The 18,579-nt window shown below is 38.1% G+C and overlaps 1 protein-coding gene across 1 annotated transcript; it reads left to right on the top strand.

Moving 5' to 3' along the window:
• The first annotated feature begins 5,820 nt into the window (after positions 1 to 5,820).
• On the top strand, positions 5,821 to 18,238 carry LOC120339866 (uncharacterized). Its single transcript, XM_039408089.2, has 5 exons — positions 5,821 to 5,959; positions 6,583 to 6,696; positions 11,078 to 11,155; positions 12,414 to 12,529; positions 15,487 to 18,238. The coding sequence occupies exons 1-5, from the start codon at positions 5,930 to 5,932 to the stop codon at positions 16,412 to 16,414; spliced, it is 1,266 nt and encodes a 421-aa protein (XP_039264023.2). The 5' UTR covers positions 5,821 to 5,929; the 3' UTR covers positions 16,415 to 18,238.
• Positions 18,239 to 18,579: the final 341 nt, after the last annotated feature.

Here is an 18,579-nt window from a genome sequence, read left to right on the forward strand (position 1 = left end):
CCCTTATGATAAACAAGTACTTGTTTCACACTTTGAGTGTTGCCAGCTGTGCAATTAAAAACCGCTATTTACGGTAATTATTTTGTTTATAATCAATTAGGACTCTTGATTATACTTGGCAACCTTAAATCAATTGCGTGTGACAAATTTATAGGGTAAAAGTAGCAACCAATGCTGTAGAAAGAGGTGGAATATTTAACAAAAGTCTGCTAGTAATTTTGAGGTTACTGTGTTCGTTATTCTAACCCGGAAGCATTCCGCTGAACCAGGGGTGTGCGACAGGCGGCCCGCGGGACACAAACCGATCTATCAAGCCATTTGGTGTGATCCTTGTCAACACTCATTCCCCATCAAGCATAAAATCCTAATTCTACAGTTTTTGTTAAAAAAGTCGCTCACATAAATAAAAATACATATTTTTTGCTCTTGTCGTTGCGTTAAATCTTTAGCTGTTTGCCCAGTATCTTTATTACTGCAACGGCATGAAAACTTAGCATATCTGGAGGGTGAAAATTTTTCAAAGCTACATTATGACGCAAAAATCCTACTTCATAATACAAGTGTTACGTCATAGTAACGCGAAACAGACATCGCATTTATTTAAAATTATGCTCTGAAGTTGGAATTTTAAAAAACGTGATGTCATAATACAAAATGTGACGTCATAAATGACATCTGGAGACACCAGCAGTTATGGTCCAATTCAATCACCAAGACATATTAACTCGTGTACACACAGCTCGTTTTAACCATACAATGGAACTACTTGAAACTACCCAAGGTGCGCCGAGTGTTAAAGTCGTCATCAAAGCAATTTAATTTGCTCTCGATTACAAGCGCTATTGTCAGATGTAAGCGATCGCTCGTTGTCGGAGCGGCTGTTGAGTAATTGAGAATATTGAGTAAGATGTACGAGTAATAGCAAGTGCTAGCTACCATGCTTGATCATGATAATTATAACATTAATGTCGGTTGATTAATTAACCACTATCTCAGTTTAGAATGAACTAGGTAATTGCCCTGATTGTAAGCAAAAAAACAGAGAAAAATGTGGCAATAATCGAACTTATTCTGTTACCAAAGACATAGAAAACATTGTACTCCCGTAGCATGTGTACCAGGTTAGGGTTAGGCCATAATATTCCGATTTTTCTTATTTTAGCTCTATTACGAGTTCGGGGACTGTCTGTGTTAGCCAAGTGAATCCCCTGCCCATAGGTTTCAGTCCCTTCACACAACTTGATGTAAAGTAGGCATACTAAATTAGTTATCTCCAGATTGTTACACACACTTCTGGAGCGCCGAAAACATATCAGAAACTTGATGAGGAAGGACAAATGCACGGCTTCATGCAGGACAACGCTAAATAATTATAATAGATTTATATGAAATCGTGTCGTATTTATGAAATCATTCAAAGAGTAAAACCAGAACATGCGCTGTTACCATCTCGTAGAACAGGGGTGGGCAACATAGGGCCCGCGGGCCGCGTCCGGCCCGCGACGAGATTTTGACCGGCCCTCCGACTGTATCCAACCACACTCCAGATTAATGTGGTCCGACGCATCTTTCCTGAAAGTTGACGATCGCTCTACTATCACCGCACTGTCAATGCGAGCTTGTGAAATAAACAATTGCCTTAGTGAACAAACAATTGCGTTAGCACACTTGTTAAACAAACAAAAAAAAGGTCAGAGCAGAGAGCGTTGTAAACATTCCTCACTACTGTTATCAGTTATATTTAGATCCTGAATATTTTAGAAATTAGATTTTATATTAAGTTTTAGTAACCACGGAATAACCCAATAAACGTAAAGTTGACAGAGAGTGTCGAGCATTTACCAAAGATTGGACACCGAAGTATTTTTTTTTGTAATAATCCGGCCCGCCGAGGACTTCATTTTTCGGGGCTCCCGAAGTTTGCGAACCAAGATGGCGGACATCGGAATGTAATATGTGTACTAGGTTAGGGTTAGGCCATAATTTTAGGTATAAATACTACGGGAGGCTCTTGGCTAGTCTTCGAACTGATAATAGGACTAAAATAAGGAAAATTGGAAAAAAATTATCGCCTAACCCTAACCTGTTACCCATGTTACGTTCCGATGTCCGCCATCTTGGTTCGGATACTTCGGGAGCCCCCATTTTTCCACATCTGGCCCGCTGACTAGAGAAGTTACCCACCCATGTTGTAGAATAAGCCATTGTATAAAAATTCTAAACATGGGCGGAGATGTAGCGTTTGGTAGTCACCGGTCTGGCTCATTATCGCTAGATTTAGCTGTGGCAGATGTATATTGCGGCCTTATTGTTTCTCTACTTTGCATTGGTAAAGTGTGGAGTCTTGTACAGGTGCAGAGTGTACAAACGTTGCTAATCACAAATTGAACTTGCTGCACAAATTGCCTCGCCTTATATCAGTAGGAAATAGTGCTAAATGGCTTCTTTGGCTTTGAGATATATGATCAATAAGACACGGGCAAAGTACGGCCCGCGGATCATATCCGGCCCGTTGGGTAAATCAATCTGACCCGCCTGATGCTGCCACAACCAAACTGAAATCAAATTTTGATGTTTCAGCTAAAAATAGCTCAAGGAATTTGTTGAGATTGCGGTTAAATTTAGTTTTCGCACGAGGCTTATTGTTTTCCGCCTTTGATTTGTAACACTAAATATTGTTCATAAAATGTAACTTTTTACGTCACACTTACATGACCCGCCAGATTAGGTGGGCAAAATTTTTGGCCCCTGGTTTAAAACCCTGCCCACCCCTGTGATAGGTATATTTGGTTATACTTATACCCATTCGAAATCTTGACAAAAATATACACTTTGGTATGCATAATGCTGTTTCGGGGCCACCAAAGTGTGAAAACGTTATAACCAGCACATGTGCTACTCACAAACCATCGCGCTATATATTAGTAACAACGTTTGCCTTTCTCGAACAAAGCCATGGCCCGCATTATTTGCTCAATGTACATGCTGCAACAATCCATCTAGTAGAACTATAATATATTTGTAAGTTTGTCTTGTCGTGCAAAGTCACGGCCCGTATTATTTGCTTGATATAATTAATAATATGCAAACACATGCGATCATGTTTGAGGCTTGTTTATCATTTAAATTAGAAAAATCGAAAATTTAATTAATTTTCGAAGTATTATGAATATTGCATAATTAATTCCAGACCAACTGTCGTTATTGCCCCGCTGGTGTGTTTCACACAAAAGGAATTCCGCCGAACATCTATATCCGGCAACTTTCTTGACTCAGAACACATCATCCAATTCTGGCTACTCATTCGTGTGAATGGTGTTCTCGCAAAATGGATTTTTCGATCAATGTATAACTGAGAAATAGTTTGGGGATTCTGTATTGACACCAGAAGAAAGGCCGTGATTCGTCGTGTTATTGAGCCTTCTTATCGACTTCCTCTTCACAAATGGAATTTTCCCAACTATCTATATTCGAGGGAATATTTAAGTGATTTCCCTAAAACTCATTTTATTTCTTGATCATATTAGACCACTACATAATACCAATCCTAATATATCAAATTGCATTAGTAACTCATAATTATTAGTAACATTTCTGATTATTTTTGATAGTACGCTTTCAACAGGAGTAATTGATACCAGCCCTTCGTTTCGTGTCAGCGTCTCTTTAAATGTAGGACGACAAGAGGTCATACAGAGTATGTAGCGAGGAGACTGACGTGTGTCTTGTACTAGGGGGTACTCAGGATAATAGTTAGTGCAGGGTGGGCAAGAATTTTGTACCAGGACCAAAAATTTTGCCCATCTAGACTGGCTGGCTGGCCACGTAATTGTGACGTAAAAAGTAACATTTTATGAACAATATTTACAGTGTTACAAAAGCAAAAGTGGAAAACAATGAGCCTCGTGCTAAAACTAAATTTAATCGCAATTTTAGCAAAATTCTTAGGCTATTTTTCAGCTAAAACGCCAAACTTTGATTTTATTTGGTTGTAACAGCATCAGGCGGGGCAAATTAAATTATCCAACGTCCCGCGGGTCGTATCTTGCCCGTGTCAGAGTTAGAGGCACGTCCCCAAATCGGAAAAAATACCTCTCCAGGAGAAATGTCGTCGTTCTAAGAAAAAAATTTGTTTATTACTGTAATTCTTATTTAGTCATGATTTACTCCATTTGTACAAAAGCGGGAGTGCGACCCGCGCCTAACACCAGCTAAGAATTCATTAAATACTGAATAAATAATTTTAATGTACATGGTGAGGGAAATGGAGAGTTCTAAAATAGACGAAGGGTAAAATTTTATAGAAAAAAGTTCGGGAACCACTGGATTCGAGTAAGCATATGAAGTGAGAATAATATGTTTTCATATGTTAATTCATAATATGTTTTGGTTAGGATAGATATAGGGGTGCCCATGAAGTCCCTTTACAGTTTCAATTTTGTTATAAAGTCAGATCTCAATGTATCTTTAACCAGATTGGTTTCAATCAGTAATTGTTTAAGTATTTTTACTTCATTTAATACATCTGTGAGGGTCAAAACAACATATGGTATCGATATATTCCTTTGCAATTTTAAAAATTTCAAGACTTTATGGACATCTCATGTACTTCTATGCCTGCGTTTCCCTATTGCGATTTTTTCCTATTCTGTGCAGTTTTTCTAATACCCGAACCGAGGCCAATTAGGACATATTCTAGAAAAAACATAACTTTTGTTTAAAGTGTTCCATATTATTGCGAGCTAAAATGCTGAGTCAGCGCAAGCATAGAGTCTGATCGAAGGATGCAATAGGACTGTATTATCGCCACTTTTTGGTCAAAAAAGTGATAACGACTTAAATTTTTTAGATAAATTTAGATAGATTCATTCATTTGTCAACCAAAACAAATGTAAATATGAAAGCATACATAAAAACACTGGAGACTGTTCAACGATATGACTACTGTATTTTTATGAAAGGAGTAATTGAGCTTTAGGTGATTCGATTTAAGGGTTTCCGATATTATAAAGTTTGGGAACCGATATTGGACAGGGCAAATACCTTGAATAATATAATAATTCCGTACTTGTCTGGATTTGTGACCGAACAAGAGATCTGGAGAGCTATATGATCAAGGCGTCTTGTGGGTTCTCCTATCTCCCGGTTAGGGTAGGATTTACATATTTTTCCTGGGGAAATGAAAGCCCTTAGGACATATTAATCATTCGTCAGGTAATCAGTCCATGTTGGGCATGGGATTACCGTATTCACGGTAGTTAGCCAGTTATTGAACTCGTCAGTGTACATAACGTTCGTTTCATGTTGTTGTTATTATTATTATTCTATGATGAAATCGCTTTTCTCTTCGAATACTGGACCAATTGCTTTGAAATTTTCAGTGATTAAAGACAGAAGGCTTTTACTTTTATTTATTTCAAAATTTTCTGTGGACTTCAAGAGATTCGTTTTTTATGTGTCAAAATAAAAAATAGCGACACCTTGTTACGTGTCCATATATTTGAGCATAGCTCTCTTGTTCGTTTTCAGATGCATGAACTCGATGGCGGAGGGAGCCGTAACCAACCAGGGGGTACGTGAACCAATCAACGACGACGAAGAGTCCGGCAATCCTCTCGCACATAACTATCCCTGCGTGGGATTCGAACATGCGGACCCATGCAGGGTATTCAGGGGTGGCAAGAGTATTCCTAACGCTTTAGCACGATGCGCCACAACGCGGAGTTGAATATGAAAACTCGTTTGTCGACGACAAGAAACACGTTATTAATGTATTTAATTGGATGTGTGAATTATAAAATAGTCAATTTATTCATTTTCATTTAGTTTAGCTATGTCTTAATTAATTCTGTTGTGTGTAATCTCAATAATGCTGAGTCAGCAGTTTTTGCGGGTGGAATAAATAATCTTGATGGAATAAGCTAACAAGATGGCCGTACAAGACATTGTAGGAACCTGGGTAAGACATTTGTCCTCGTTTTTCTGAATTTCCATTCTGAACAAGGCTCTAGTCAAGTCATTACATTTCCATGGCAACCTGATTACGTCATATCTACCCTTGATTTTTATATACTTCGGGAACCGCTGAGATGTGTAATTAATGAGGAGTATTTGGCTTTATGCCTCTCTTTTCGAGAATAAAGAGCCTCATGCGACTCCGCATGTTGACGATCGCTGTGCTATATTAACATTAGATTAAACACTCAGACGCTGGTCTATCGTGCCTGGTTGCAGAGCCATGTTCTGAGCTAAAGTATATTGAAATGTCGCATACAAATAGTTTAAACAATTTCACCTGGGTCAGGGTATGTTATAACTTGATAATGGTTTGTATGACGTAATAAAAGATTAAATAACGTCACGATTATGACTTATGATATGACGTAATTAAAATGTCATATGGTTTGTATGACATATCAAAAATGAAATGACGTCACGATTATGACTTATGATATGACGTAAATAAAATGTCCTAATATGGTTTGTATGACATATCTAAAATAAAATAACGTCATGGGTATGACTGTATAAGCTGTATTAAAATGTCGCATGAAAACAGTTTGAACAATTCTTTGTTTTTAGTTTCCATCGGGATACTTCGGGCATTTCAGAAGCAAAACAAGAAATGACATTCTACAAGAGTACAGACATGCTGCTGCCCCCAGCCCACCTGAGAAATTCGTACAGAGAGTCAGGGTATGTTGTTACGTTGTAATGGTTTCTGTGACGTTATAAAAGTGAAATAATGTCATAGTAATGACGTATGATATGGTATAATCAAATTAATCAAATATATAAATTAATTGAATTATGTTCAAAGAGTCAGCTTATGTATATTATACGTTATAATGGTTTTGTGGGAGGTAATAATATTCGAGTGATGTCACGATTATTACGTATGATATGACGTAGTTGAAACTATTGTTGTGATGTCGCGTGTCGGAACTGATATGTTTTAATTTGCAATGTCTGTGCTCTTCTACCTACCTATTCCCCGCAACTTAATTTCAACTTTCGCTCAGATAGGCAGGGTATGCTATTACGAGATAATTGTTTTTACTGCGTAATAAAAATTCTATGATGTCATAATTATAACGTATGACGTTAATAAAATTGTACCAATCGCTACGTACTGTCATATCTGCCACAAGAATAGAAAAGTATATATATAACAGTAATTCCCAAACCGCGACGTGCGGGCCAGTTAAGCCCGCGTAACGGTTTAAATATAGTCCGCTGAACTTAGTGAAACAGTCCAACACTCTGTAACACGTTTAAAAATAACAATTAGTAAATATCCACTTCGAGTTTGAAATGATTTAAAAATTTGAATTTTCAGGGCAATCTGCATTCCTGACCCTACTGACAATCACTAATTTTCCTATTTTGAGAGTTGGTAAGGGTGGTTTTTGGGCGGGAGTTTGTACAAAAGATCTGAAAATTTTCCAATAATGATTTGTTTACTTATAGTTGAGGCATCGAAGGCCTTAATTTGAGCAAAGTGGTATAAAAACTTATTTATAGCTCTTGGCGTCAGTGGTTTCTTGTAGTTTTCTCCCCACAGATGTTTATGACAGCACTAGGTCGGCCAAATTCGAATATTCGAACCGAATATTGGAACGTTGCTATAACATTCCCAAATTGCTCTATTTTCAAAATAGTTTAAATTTAATTTGCGTTTATTAAATAATAAACTGAATACCACACCGGCACTTAGAAAGACAATTTAAATGGAATTTTAATTGGAGAGGCTCTCGAGTTTCATGCTTTGTCGTGTAACAATCATTCCATTGTGACGCAACGAGCATCGATCTGACGCTACTTGTAACTTAATCTACTCGTATTCGAAACGAAGTCAGACGACATTTATGGGAACACTGGGATATTTTCTGAACGGGAACACAAAGTAGAACATCGAAGAGCTAAGATTTATTAGGAATACTTATTTTTGAAAAGAAATGTAGCTGTGTTAGGCCGATTGTGTGACGCCACCTCATCCCTGTTGTCTCCCCAAGATGGTTCATCTATAGCAGGGCTACTCAACTATTTTTACCGAAGGTCCGCATACAAAACTTCAAGAATATTTGGGTCCGGACTTCCCAGAAATTATATTTCGGCATCTTCAAACACGCAATTCCTCGGCCGACTAATGATAATTAGCTAATCAAGATTGTTTGTTATGGCGTTATAGTTCTTTTCATATATATTTTTAAATCTATAAAAGTAATTTTATAAAGAAAATTTTAAAAGGGATGATTCAAAATGAAGATTTATGCGCGGTCCGGATTCGGACCGCGGTCCGCCAGTTGAGTAGCCCTGATCTATAGTACCCTATCATGGTTCCTCATAGCTGTTCTGATCACAGTTTTCAATTTTCCTGATACTATAATCCAGGGTCCGGTAGCCAGAGATTTTCAAAGGAGGGATTTCGGAAATTTTTATTTGCCAAGTTAGATCGAAACAGCTAAACGTGCGTTTTCAATATTCTTGAGGGTCTAAAAAGCGTTTCAAGCTACGAAAAATTCTATGTATGATAAAGAAAGATGTTTTTATTTTTTGACATTTTAAAGGGGGGGGGGGGGTCCGACCCCCAAAATCACCCCTTGGCTACGCCCCTGCAGTATGTCCTCTACGCTAGGTTTTGGTTTATTTAGACCAGGGGACTCAAACTCAACTTACCCAAGGGCCGCTGGCGAAGAATCTAGGTGAGTCCGGGCCGCATCAGGTTTTCCACAATAAAAGCTCAGCAACTCGTTTGGCTCTCCTATCTCCCTGATATATCGTTTACTCCCCAAGTCTCGTTATTTTAATGACGTTTTAAATTGTATTCCTTGTTCACTGCAACTTTCTCTATGCAGATAAGACATGCCGGGGTGCCAGTATGCTCAACAAAGAAATATTTCATTTACCACTTTTATTGCAGTTGTCTGCGCTGGTGTTTCAACCAAGCATTTAGCCGATGGACAGTGATGTTTCATCACATGGGAAACATTGTTACAATGTATCAATATAAATCTAAGCGTTAGTGATTGTGACATCAAAAATCATAACTTATTTCAGGCGGTTCCACGTTCGAATATCAGGCCTACAGGTACGGTACTGGTAGGTTACCGTACCGCATATTCATTTCGGAGATAGATGATAAAATATTTTGTTTGGCCCTCCATATCTTATAATAAATGTAATAATCATGATTAATGAATGCTAAGTGAGCTGAGTGGCTTGCGGGTCGCACTAACATTGAACTTTTATACCAAGGCGGGGGCCACAAACTAACGTCCTGCGGGCCGCAATTGGCCCGCGGAACGCTAGTTTGAGACCCCTGATTTAGACCATTAGTGTGGAAATTAAGTGACCCGCACCTCCCCTTGGCAGACTAACTGGGGCTTAAATCTCTATTTTGCTCGGTCATTGCATTTTGTCGGACCCCACAAAACTTAATTTCGCCGGTTTTTAAAAGCACTTGAGAGCTTTTGGTTTCTGTTGGATTTAATCCCAAGTGCCCTTGAAGACGCCAAACCAGCCAGTGTAACAGGCGTCGCCACAGTACTTGATACATTGAACTGCTTTAGGGCTCGCGTCAATCATTTATTGGCCCTAAATACACCAGATGTATGGTTAATTAATCTATGGCTATGCTAAGTTTATGTGGTTTCAGTAATCTTGACATTTCCGTGTGTGAAATAAAACTACATGATTAAACTATGTGTTAAATATATATGGTTTCATCAGGTCTTGAAATTTCCGTGTATGAAATGAAACTACATATAACTATCTATGTGCTAAATCTAAGCTATGTGTTGAATCTGTGTGTTTTCATTAGGTCTTGACATTTCCGTATGTGAAATGAAACCACGTGATTAGACTATGTGGTAAATCTGTGTGGTTTCATTAGGGGTTGACATTTCCGTATGTGAAATGAAACCACACGATTAAGCTATGTGTTAAATCTGTGTGGTTTCATTAGGACGATCAGGTTGGGATTTTCGTGAGTTCCTATAACAGGGCTACTCAACTGGCGGACCGCGGTCCGAATCCGGACCTTTCGAGTATTTGATTCGGACCGCATCTAATTATTTATTTTGGATCATTAACCCCACTTTTAAAGTTTCATTTCATAAAATGACCTCTGAATAGTTTTGAATATATATGAAAAGAACTATAACACCATAATAAACAATCTTGATTAGCTAATAATAATCGTTAGTCGGCCGAGGAAGTGCGCGTTTAAGAATGCCGAAATATAATTTCTGGAAAGACTTAACCCAAATTATTTTTAAGTTTTGTAAGCGAATCTTCGGTAAAAATAGCTGAATAGCCCTGGCTTATAACAACCTTCCTCAAAAATTAGTTTTTTTTAACTAGGAATAAGTTCGCGTACTGCACCCTGATAATTGTATATAGTGTGAATAGCTTTTCGAATCTCAGCAGATCATCGTAACGTTACACGAAGATCTTCAAGTCCAAGTGTTTATACGTAATTCACTGCTCAAATTCTATGTAGTTTCAGTAACTTTTGGCATTTTGGTGGACTCTAGTAACTTTGCTTTTTACCTACTTACCCCAAATTCTCTATCAAATAGTGACAACACCATAAATTCTTAAAATTTACTCATTTCAACAAAATCATAGTAATCTTACTCTATCACCCTAATGAACATTCAATTGTGCCAAGATTTTTTTTAGAAACGTACAACGTTTTATATCGACAATGTAGTTTTTGAATTCAATATTTCTATCCTATACCCCTCTTCTCCAGATCTCGACTATCTTAGATCTTGATTATCTTATACTTTTAGCTGCGCTCAGATATTATTTTTCGCAGATTGTGAGGCATAAAATTGGCCATGTAACCATCAGATGCCACCCACAGAGGATGGAATCATGTTTCGACAACTAGTTCCACTCATAACACTATCATAATACCTTCAGATGTTATTTCTGGGTTTAGTTTTGGTTTTGAGGTTCTATGTTGGCTGAGTAACCAAGCATAATATTCGATGTGTTTCTGATTTAATGCCCACAATCCCCAGATAATCTAACAAAATAACGTTTAAAAACTGATTTTTCTATTCAGCTCTGCCCAGATCGTCACACATTCTCCAAACACGACAACAGACATTCGTTCCCGACAGATGCAAGCTACTTTGATACGGTGAGTGACGGCATTCCCGTACATTTTAACCCACGACGATTGCACCTGCATACTATTGCACCTATGGACATTTTTTTTTGTTTTACGGATTTAGAACCCATACTAACCCTAACCCATGGGTTTTAGCACCCGCACATGGATTGAACCCGCGGATATACACATGGGTTCAAATGTACGGTCACCTGAGTCACGTATTGATTGATGATGCAAACTAATTTGGGGAAAAAGAAAGTTGAGCTTCATTGTCTTTCTGCTCGTTGCAAATCCTCTAAATTCTTTAAAATTTCTTCCCTCAACTTTGAGTTGTGTCACTACACTTTGAATTCCTAACCCAAATTGTATTTGAATATCGCGGCGTATATGCCAGTACAGGTGGGCAGTCGAATACATAACACACTATTATAAGTTACAAATAGTTGTATCATTTATAGAGAAATATGGGTGCTCCTGGAGTATGCGCACTAAGATGTCGCACAACCTGAACCCTAACCTGGTACACAACCTGATTTCAGGTAGTGCGCCATTTTGGTGCGCGTACTCCAGGAGGTCCAAAATATGTCCACCCTCACAACATAAAAATCTGAGTAGTATACTGGTTCATCTATAGGCGTAGTAAGAGGGGGGGTTGGGGGGGGGGACTTTTCAACATTTTGTAGTATTTGCGCTTATATATCTTCGATAACTTCGACAGCGGAGTACGTCTAAAGAGCGATTCTTTGTGATATTGTGAGATATCAGAGGCTGCTTTCAGCTGGCTTTGTTTGGAGCAAAAGGCATATTACGTCATAATACAAAATATTACGTCATTATACATATTATGTCATTATACAAAAAAAAAATGGCCCGTTCCAAATTTTAGGCTGGCTGCGCTCCTGTTAGCTGGTCCCATCCAGTGGGACATTTCCCGCGGGAATGACAAACCCAAGCTGAAAGACTGATGCTTTTAACTAGCGCCCTGTTCAGAATAAAGAGTTCAAAAGTGTCATCTTCTCGTTCTGAGTGCAACACCTGACAAAACTGAACCCTGGGACCTTACCTATGGCGGGTTGATTAAAAATAGTATTTCATACCAATTTTTATACAAGATGAGCCAAAAAAATGTTGCCATTTTTGCATTCTAACAATTTTGAAAATTACAAAGATTGTTTCATTTTCAAGAAAACTGTTGCCAAAATCAGCGGACTCTTGTAGGGCCTTGTTTGGAGTAAAAAGTCTTGAATACGCATCGTATAATGAAAATGAATCTTTCCTCTTTCAGGGTCTTGGACGGCGGAAAAGCGGGAGAGCTTCCACCGTATTCAAACCCGATTTCATCGCTTGGATTCCTCACCAAGATGAACTGAAGAAAGAAGGAGCCGCAATGTCTGTTTATAGGTAAGACACTGCAAAAAAATGTAAATATTCTGTGATTTTCACTGTTAAACTGTTGACGGAATTACTGATGAAAACGTAAAAACATTTCAGCAAGAAAACTAGTTAATGGCAATTTTACTTCGAAAACTCAGTAAACTTTATAGCATAGGTGGAAAAAATCGTAGCTAACGTCGGTAATTGTTAGTGTTGAACTTCGGTAAATCAACGGAATTTCAGGTAAGACACTGGGACTACATTCGCGGTGAAAATGTTTTACTGTAAAATTCAGTAAATTGACGTAATTACTGATAAAACGTTTTTACGAAATTTTCGCAAAAATACTAATGAAAAACAATTTTGTTATACCGTATGTTTGGTTCACGTAACCTTTAGTCATTTGCATCTCCCTCAACCATCAAGTTCATGAATTTGAAAACAAATAACTGGCTGACAACCAGTGTTCGTTCCCTCTAAGAAAATTTCACACTGCGCAAATGTTGGTTTTACTGAGCAAGACTATTTTAACGCTGAGCAGAATCCTAAATTATTCCAACTTTGTGAAATGTTACAATAGTAGCCTATTATTTATTATCGGAATGCGAAAAAAGCACACATTAAATTTAAATAGCTTCTTCTTGTTTTCGTGCATTTCCAACGTTTATACACTTTGTCCATGTTTGTTGTGTTTTATTGCTAAATCAAGCGACAATCATACAAAGTACAATACCTAATGTGCAATCTTAACATTTATGTTGTTGAAATATCATTGCTTTCATCAACAATCAGGGTATGAAATTTTGTTTGTCTTGCGCTTAGTAAAATTTCTTTCCTGGCGACAAATTCTATGCTCTTCAAAAATTCAGAGCCGTAATTTTTGTTTCAACATGAATGTGGCAATTTAGTCTATTTTGACGCACGACTATTTATCACCTCGCGACAATATTGATGAATTCAGCTCAACACTTGGTAGAACACTATCTATGTGAGGCTTTATTTCAAAACTTCACTCTCTTCAGCGGTTGGTATCGCGGTGAGAAAGTTCGAACAACCTCCTCTTGCTTCCACGTTTCGCTTCTGAGTTAATGCATCTAGTGCAGTGGTTCCCAACCTTTCTACCCTGGCGGACCGGTTAAATTAAATAAAATGTATTCGCGGACCGGCAAAAGGGGAAATAGGCATAGGTGGAACATAAAATAATAACATATACTTGCATAACAACGTGAAGTGCTGGGCACCGATTTCGCGTAAAAAATACACCAAGAAAAACCTCACATAAAAAACATGTACATGCCAAATCACAATTACCTCGAGCGAGAATTTGCTGCTGTTTCGTTGCCAATACAAGATTGCAAACGAGGCATAAAAAATTATTTTGCAACACCTAGCTCACAGTCTATTTCTTTGCTTCGTTTTAGTTGAAGCTAACAATGATAAAGTTTTTTTCGTACAAGTAACTGGTTGAATATCCGGACAACAGTTTGATTGTTCGATTACCTAGCGATAAGCATTCGTTATCGAGAGATCTCAAATATTGTGACAGTGATTCTTTTATAAATCTGGACTGTAAACTAGTGGTTTCATCATATCATCCCTCTGCATTTGATCGATGCCCCAGACAAATGAATTTATATTACAATGATAAAGTAGTTTCTAGGGGGTCAAAATCCTGCTGTGCATCGCCTGGAAAAGATCTTAATGTTTTTGTTGCGCGTCTCATGACCATCTGCTGGGCCGCAACAAGCTCATATCTTGCTGGGTTCCCAAGGCATACTCTGTAATATTATACAATTCTTGACTGTTTTCTAGTTTAAACAAAGAAATATTCATACCTTTTATTTGAATGGTAATATTAATGAAGAAAAGCACGCAGAACGGAAAAAGCACGCATGCTGATTTCCAGGTTTATGAATCTTGCGAGAATTGACGGAGCGATTTTGCGATGAATCGGAAACAAAAAGTGTGATCACCCAGGCGATTAATACCACCCTTACCAAACAGTAATATGACGGCGGAAGAGAAATGCGTAATTAACCAACGTAAATCCGTCTTTTCGGATTCGATAAAGCGATCGAAACGGCAGAAAATCAACAAAACGAAATTTCTCACTGAACGGCAAAATAGCTTCGCGGACCGGCACCGGCGGTCGGAAACCACTGATCTTGTGCGTCAATATGCTTTTTCTGATTTGAATGGCGTCTTAGATAGTCACCTTCCCATCCAAGATTTGCCAAGGTGCCACTTCCCGACAAATTTTGCAGATTATCAGATTCCTTAACGCGGAACAGCGATAAATTTTCGTCACCGGCATACAGAAATTAATGTACTTGAGCGTGACATACACGTGTGTGACTTCACAATGACCAGTGGTCACCAAAATACGCGTGAAACATAGAACGAGCATTCTAGTTGAGCGTTAATAAGTATGACATATAAAATATGAGCCACGCTTTGATAACGAAATGTTGCAACTGCGCGAGAATGAGATTTTACTGCGCAAATGTTCTGGTGGCACTGCGCAATTGCGCGGTTGCGCAGCTTAGAGGGAACCTCGCTAACAACTAATTCTATACGCGACATGGACAGTAACCGGATAAGAGGCCGTGGTATTACAAAATTAGGTGCTCCCGAAGTATGTGAACCAAGATGGCGGACACCGAAACGTAGTGTGTGTACCAGGCTAGGGTTAGGCCATAATTTTATTCCAATACTTTTTTTTTATTCAAGTTCCATTATGAGTTCGGGGACTAGCCAAGTGACTTCCATAGTATTTGTTCCTGAAATTATGGCCTAACCTTTACCTGGTACACATACGACGTTTCGGTGTTCGCCATCTTGCTTCACATACTTCGGGACCAACCAATATTAAACCGTCTTAACGGCTTCCAACTTCCTTAGGACAACCTTAATATCCATCTATATTACCACGACTTCATATTGATGAAACCAGCTTTAACTTGATTTCTATTCTTTTTATTCAGATTAAACTTCAGACACGGAGATACGTCACCCGAACCCGCACCTCAGCGTCTATCACCAACCGTTCGCCGCAAGATGGCGTACCAGGAAGACAATTTCGGAAAACAAAAATGGAAGAGCGATTACAAAATGTATTTTCAACACGGGCAACCAAACCATAAAGTCGACACAGACTTCAATACAGGACGACAATATGAAGGTTCTGAATTCAATACCCGATCGTACCATGATGTCAACGCGACAGGAAAACTTAGGAAAATTGTTCCTCATTATCTCGCACATACTGAATCCGTAGCCCGGAGAATAAAATCGGCTCCTTTAATGAGACTTAGCGTAGGAGACTGCCTCATGTGGCCGAAAAAGCAACTAAACGAGTCGATCGTAATTCCGAATCGTTATGACAAAAAGTCCGAACATTATAAATTTAGGAACCCCCTCCAAGCCAAACTGCCTCGCAAATTCAAAGACTGCCACGGTCCCACTAAAGATGAGCTTCTCAAGCCTCCTCCCTACCATCAACGAGAAAAAGTACACTTGCGCCCTCCAGGGGTTACCAAACGCCCGCAAAGCGAACGTAGAGCGGAAAGCTACGTTCGTGTCCCCTCTACTACAGCCACTACTATGACGTATGAAACCCCACATTATGACGTCACCCCCACTCCCTCAGTCACCCCTAGGCCACCCCCAGCTTACGAAGCCGCTCCAACTCCCCCTGTTACGCCAAGACCGCCTGTGACGCCACGTGACGTCACAATGATTCAAAGACCCCCGCCAACCGCACGTGACGTTGCGATGACGTCACAGTATCATTCTAACGGTTGTATGACTCCAGCTGCGACCCCAGTGACGTACTTTGCACCCACTGATTCAGCGCTAACCCCAACATGGGTGAAGCAGGGTAACCCGATCCCAACTGTCGTAGTAAATTAGATAATATATTAGTCAATTGAAGCAAACTAGCAGTGCACTGATAATTGGGCTTATGAATTGTTTTGCAAAATTATTGTAATTAAATGTAATGTAATCGCTTTTTTCCGGAACTAATAGACCAACCAATTTCAATTTTTCATTATCTATAAATGGAGGGAGTCGTTACGAAGCTATTATTTTTAATTTTTTTAATTATTTTCGAGTCTTATAGGAAGATGTTTTACACAAATATTTGCCTTTAATTTAAATCTATTGAGAAACTCTTTTATTTAGTACGGGAATACATTTTTCCGTCACGGTTTTTCTCATCAACTAATCTGCCAATCAATTCCAAATTTTCACACCGCAATGATTGAGAAAGTTGTTAAAAGGCTATTAATTTTAATTTTTTATCCAAGCTATCGATGTTTCACGAGTTGTAAGAAGGCTAATACTCTTATTATTTCTTACGAGTTCGTGGGTTTCGAAATTTAGCGAACGTTTTGCCAATTTGACAATGCTGTGATAATGGGGCTCATTAATTGTTTTGCAAAATTATTATTGTTGGTGCAAAAATATCGTTTTTCTCCGGAAATAATCGTTCAATCAATTTCAATTTCTCAAAGATAGAAGAAGTCTTTAGGAGGCTATTACTTTTAATCTCTCTTCCAGGCTATCGATGTTTCACAGAAAATATGTTTGTATTTTGATCTATGGGAACACTATTTATGATATATGGGAACACCCCATTCCACTACACTTGTCCACCGATCTTTTTAGCAAACTAGGTGCTTTTCTGTGTCCTGTGAAACCCGATATTGCACCCGAATTAGGCAGTTATATTTGAATTAAAGGGATCACTTTTTAATAAAATATGGGAACACTTTATTCCATCATGCTTCTCCACCAATTTTTTCAGCAAACTAAGTGCTCTGCTGACTTACCATTCTCATATTATTGAGGATTGCTCCCTCGTTTCAAAACAAAAATTGTATTACCAATATATATTACTAATCGGCCAATCAATTCCATCACTTCAAGACGGTAGAAGTCGTTAGAAGGCTATTACTTTTATTATTCCTTATGAGCCACAAGGGACACAACATGACGTCGAAGTTAATTTGTTTATTTTTGATTTATGAAGTGAAGAAACAGTGCTGTGGTAGGAACATAAATGAGGATCGTTTCGTAAAATTATTGTTATTTCAAATCAATGTTTTCTCGAATCAATTTCAAATGTGCATAACTTTAAGATGTTACAATAGGTGAATAGGCTATTACTTTTAATATTTCTTATGAGCCACAAGGGACACAACATGGCGCCCAAATTATGCTGTTTCATTTTGATTCATAAAATAAAAGTAAACAGTGCTGTTGAATAAGAATCGCAAATTTATTGTTATTGTTTAAAAAGAAATCGATTTTCTCATCAAGTAATTGGGCTATCAATTCCAAATTTCCATACCTTCAAGATGAATGACATACCCCCTCATGACATGTGTACCACTTCGCTTCGGGCATCATGCCCCTATATTTGGGCATCTTTCTCTTATTTGTTTATTAATAAAATAATTGTAGTGAATTATTTGAATTCTTAGTTTTTTTAACGAGGCCAGCGCAAAACTGCAAATTTTCTCTAAAAATATATATATTTATTACGAATTCACTGATCTGCGGCTAGTACTTACTTTTGGTACTCTAGGCATGGGTTTTTAATATTACCTGCATCCAATTAATTTAATATTCTTTCTTGTTTATATTTGATAAACAAGTTTTTTGAGTCTTGGTTATTATTTTAAAAAAAGGAGAAATTATGCTTTGCTACATGTTTAGGTCAGTACCCCGCTGCGAATAAAGAAATTTTTATGCCAAAAGATTTTTTCGTTTTCAAGTTATTTTATTGAATGTTTTGAATGGGACTGTTTAAAGTCTCACACGAGATTCCACAATTCCGGCGATATAATGCACCTCCATAATCCTCAGTGTTTCCCCAGCCTATTGGACACGACCCCTTATCTGTGATCCTGTAACTTTACAGTTTTCAATTTTACTACATGGGCCTACATTTAAAGCTATCCCGGCTGTCTTCATTGACCATATTAGTATAAGTTTATGTAAGTTTATTTCGACTCCATAATCAGCATAACAATACATTTGACAGATAAAAACAAATAAATAAAAACTGA

This window comes from Styela clava, chromosome 9 (assembly GCF_964204865.1).
Source record: "Styela clava chromosome 9, kaStyClav1.hap1.2, whole genome shotgun sequence".
Lineage (NCBI taxonomy): Eukaryota > Metazoa > Chordata > Ascidiacea > Stolidobranchia > Styelidae > Styela > Styela clava.

Bases quoted from the DNA above. Each gene is read 5' to 3' on its own strand.
- LOC120339866 (XM_039408089.2), top strand. From the start codon at position 5,930: ATGGCCGTACAAGACATTGTAGGAACCTGG. The intron at 5,960-6,582 runs GTAAGACATTTG...CTTTGTTTTTAG, and splicing joins AAGACATTGTAGGAACCTGG to TTTCCATCGGGATACTTCGG. The intron at 12,530-15,486 runs GTAAGACACTGC...CTTTTTATTCAG, and splicing joins GCCGCAATGTCTGTTTATAG to ATTAAACTTCAGACACGGAG.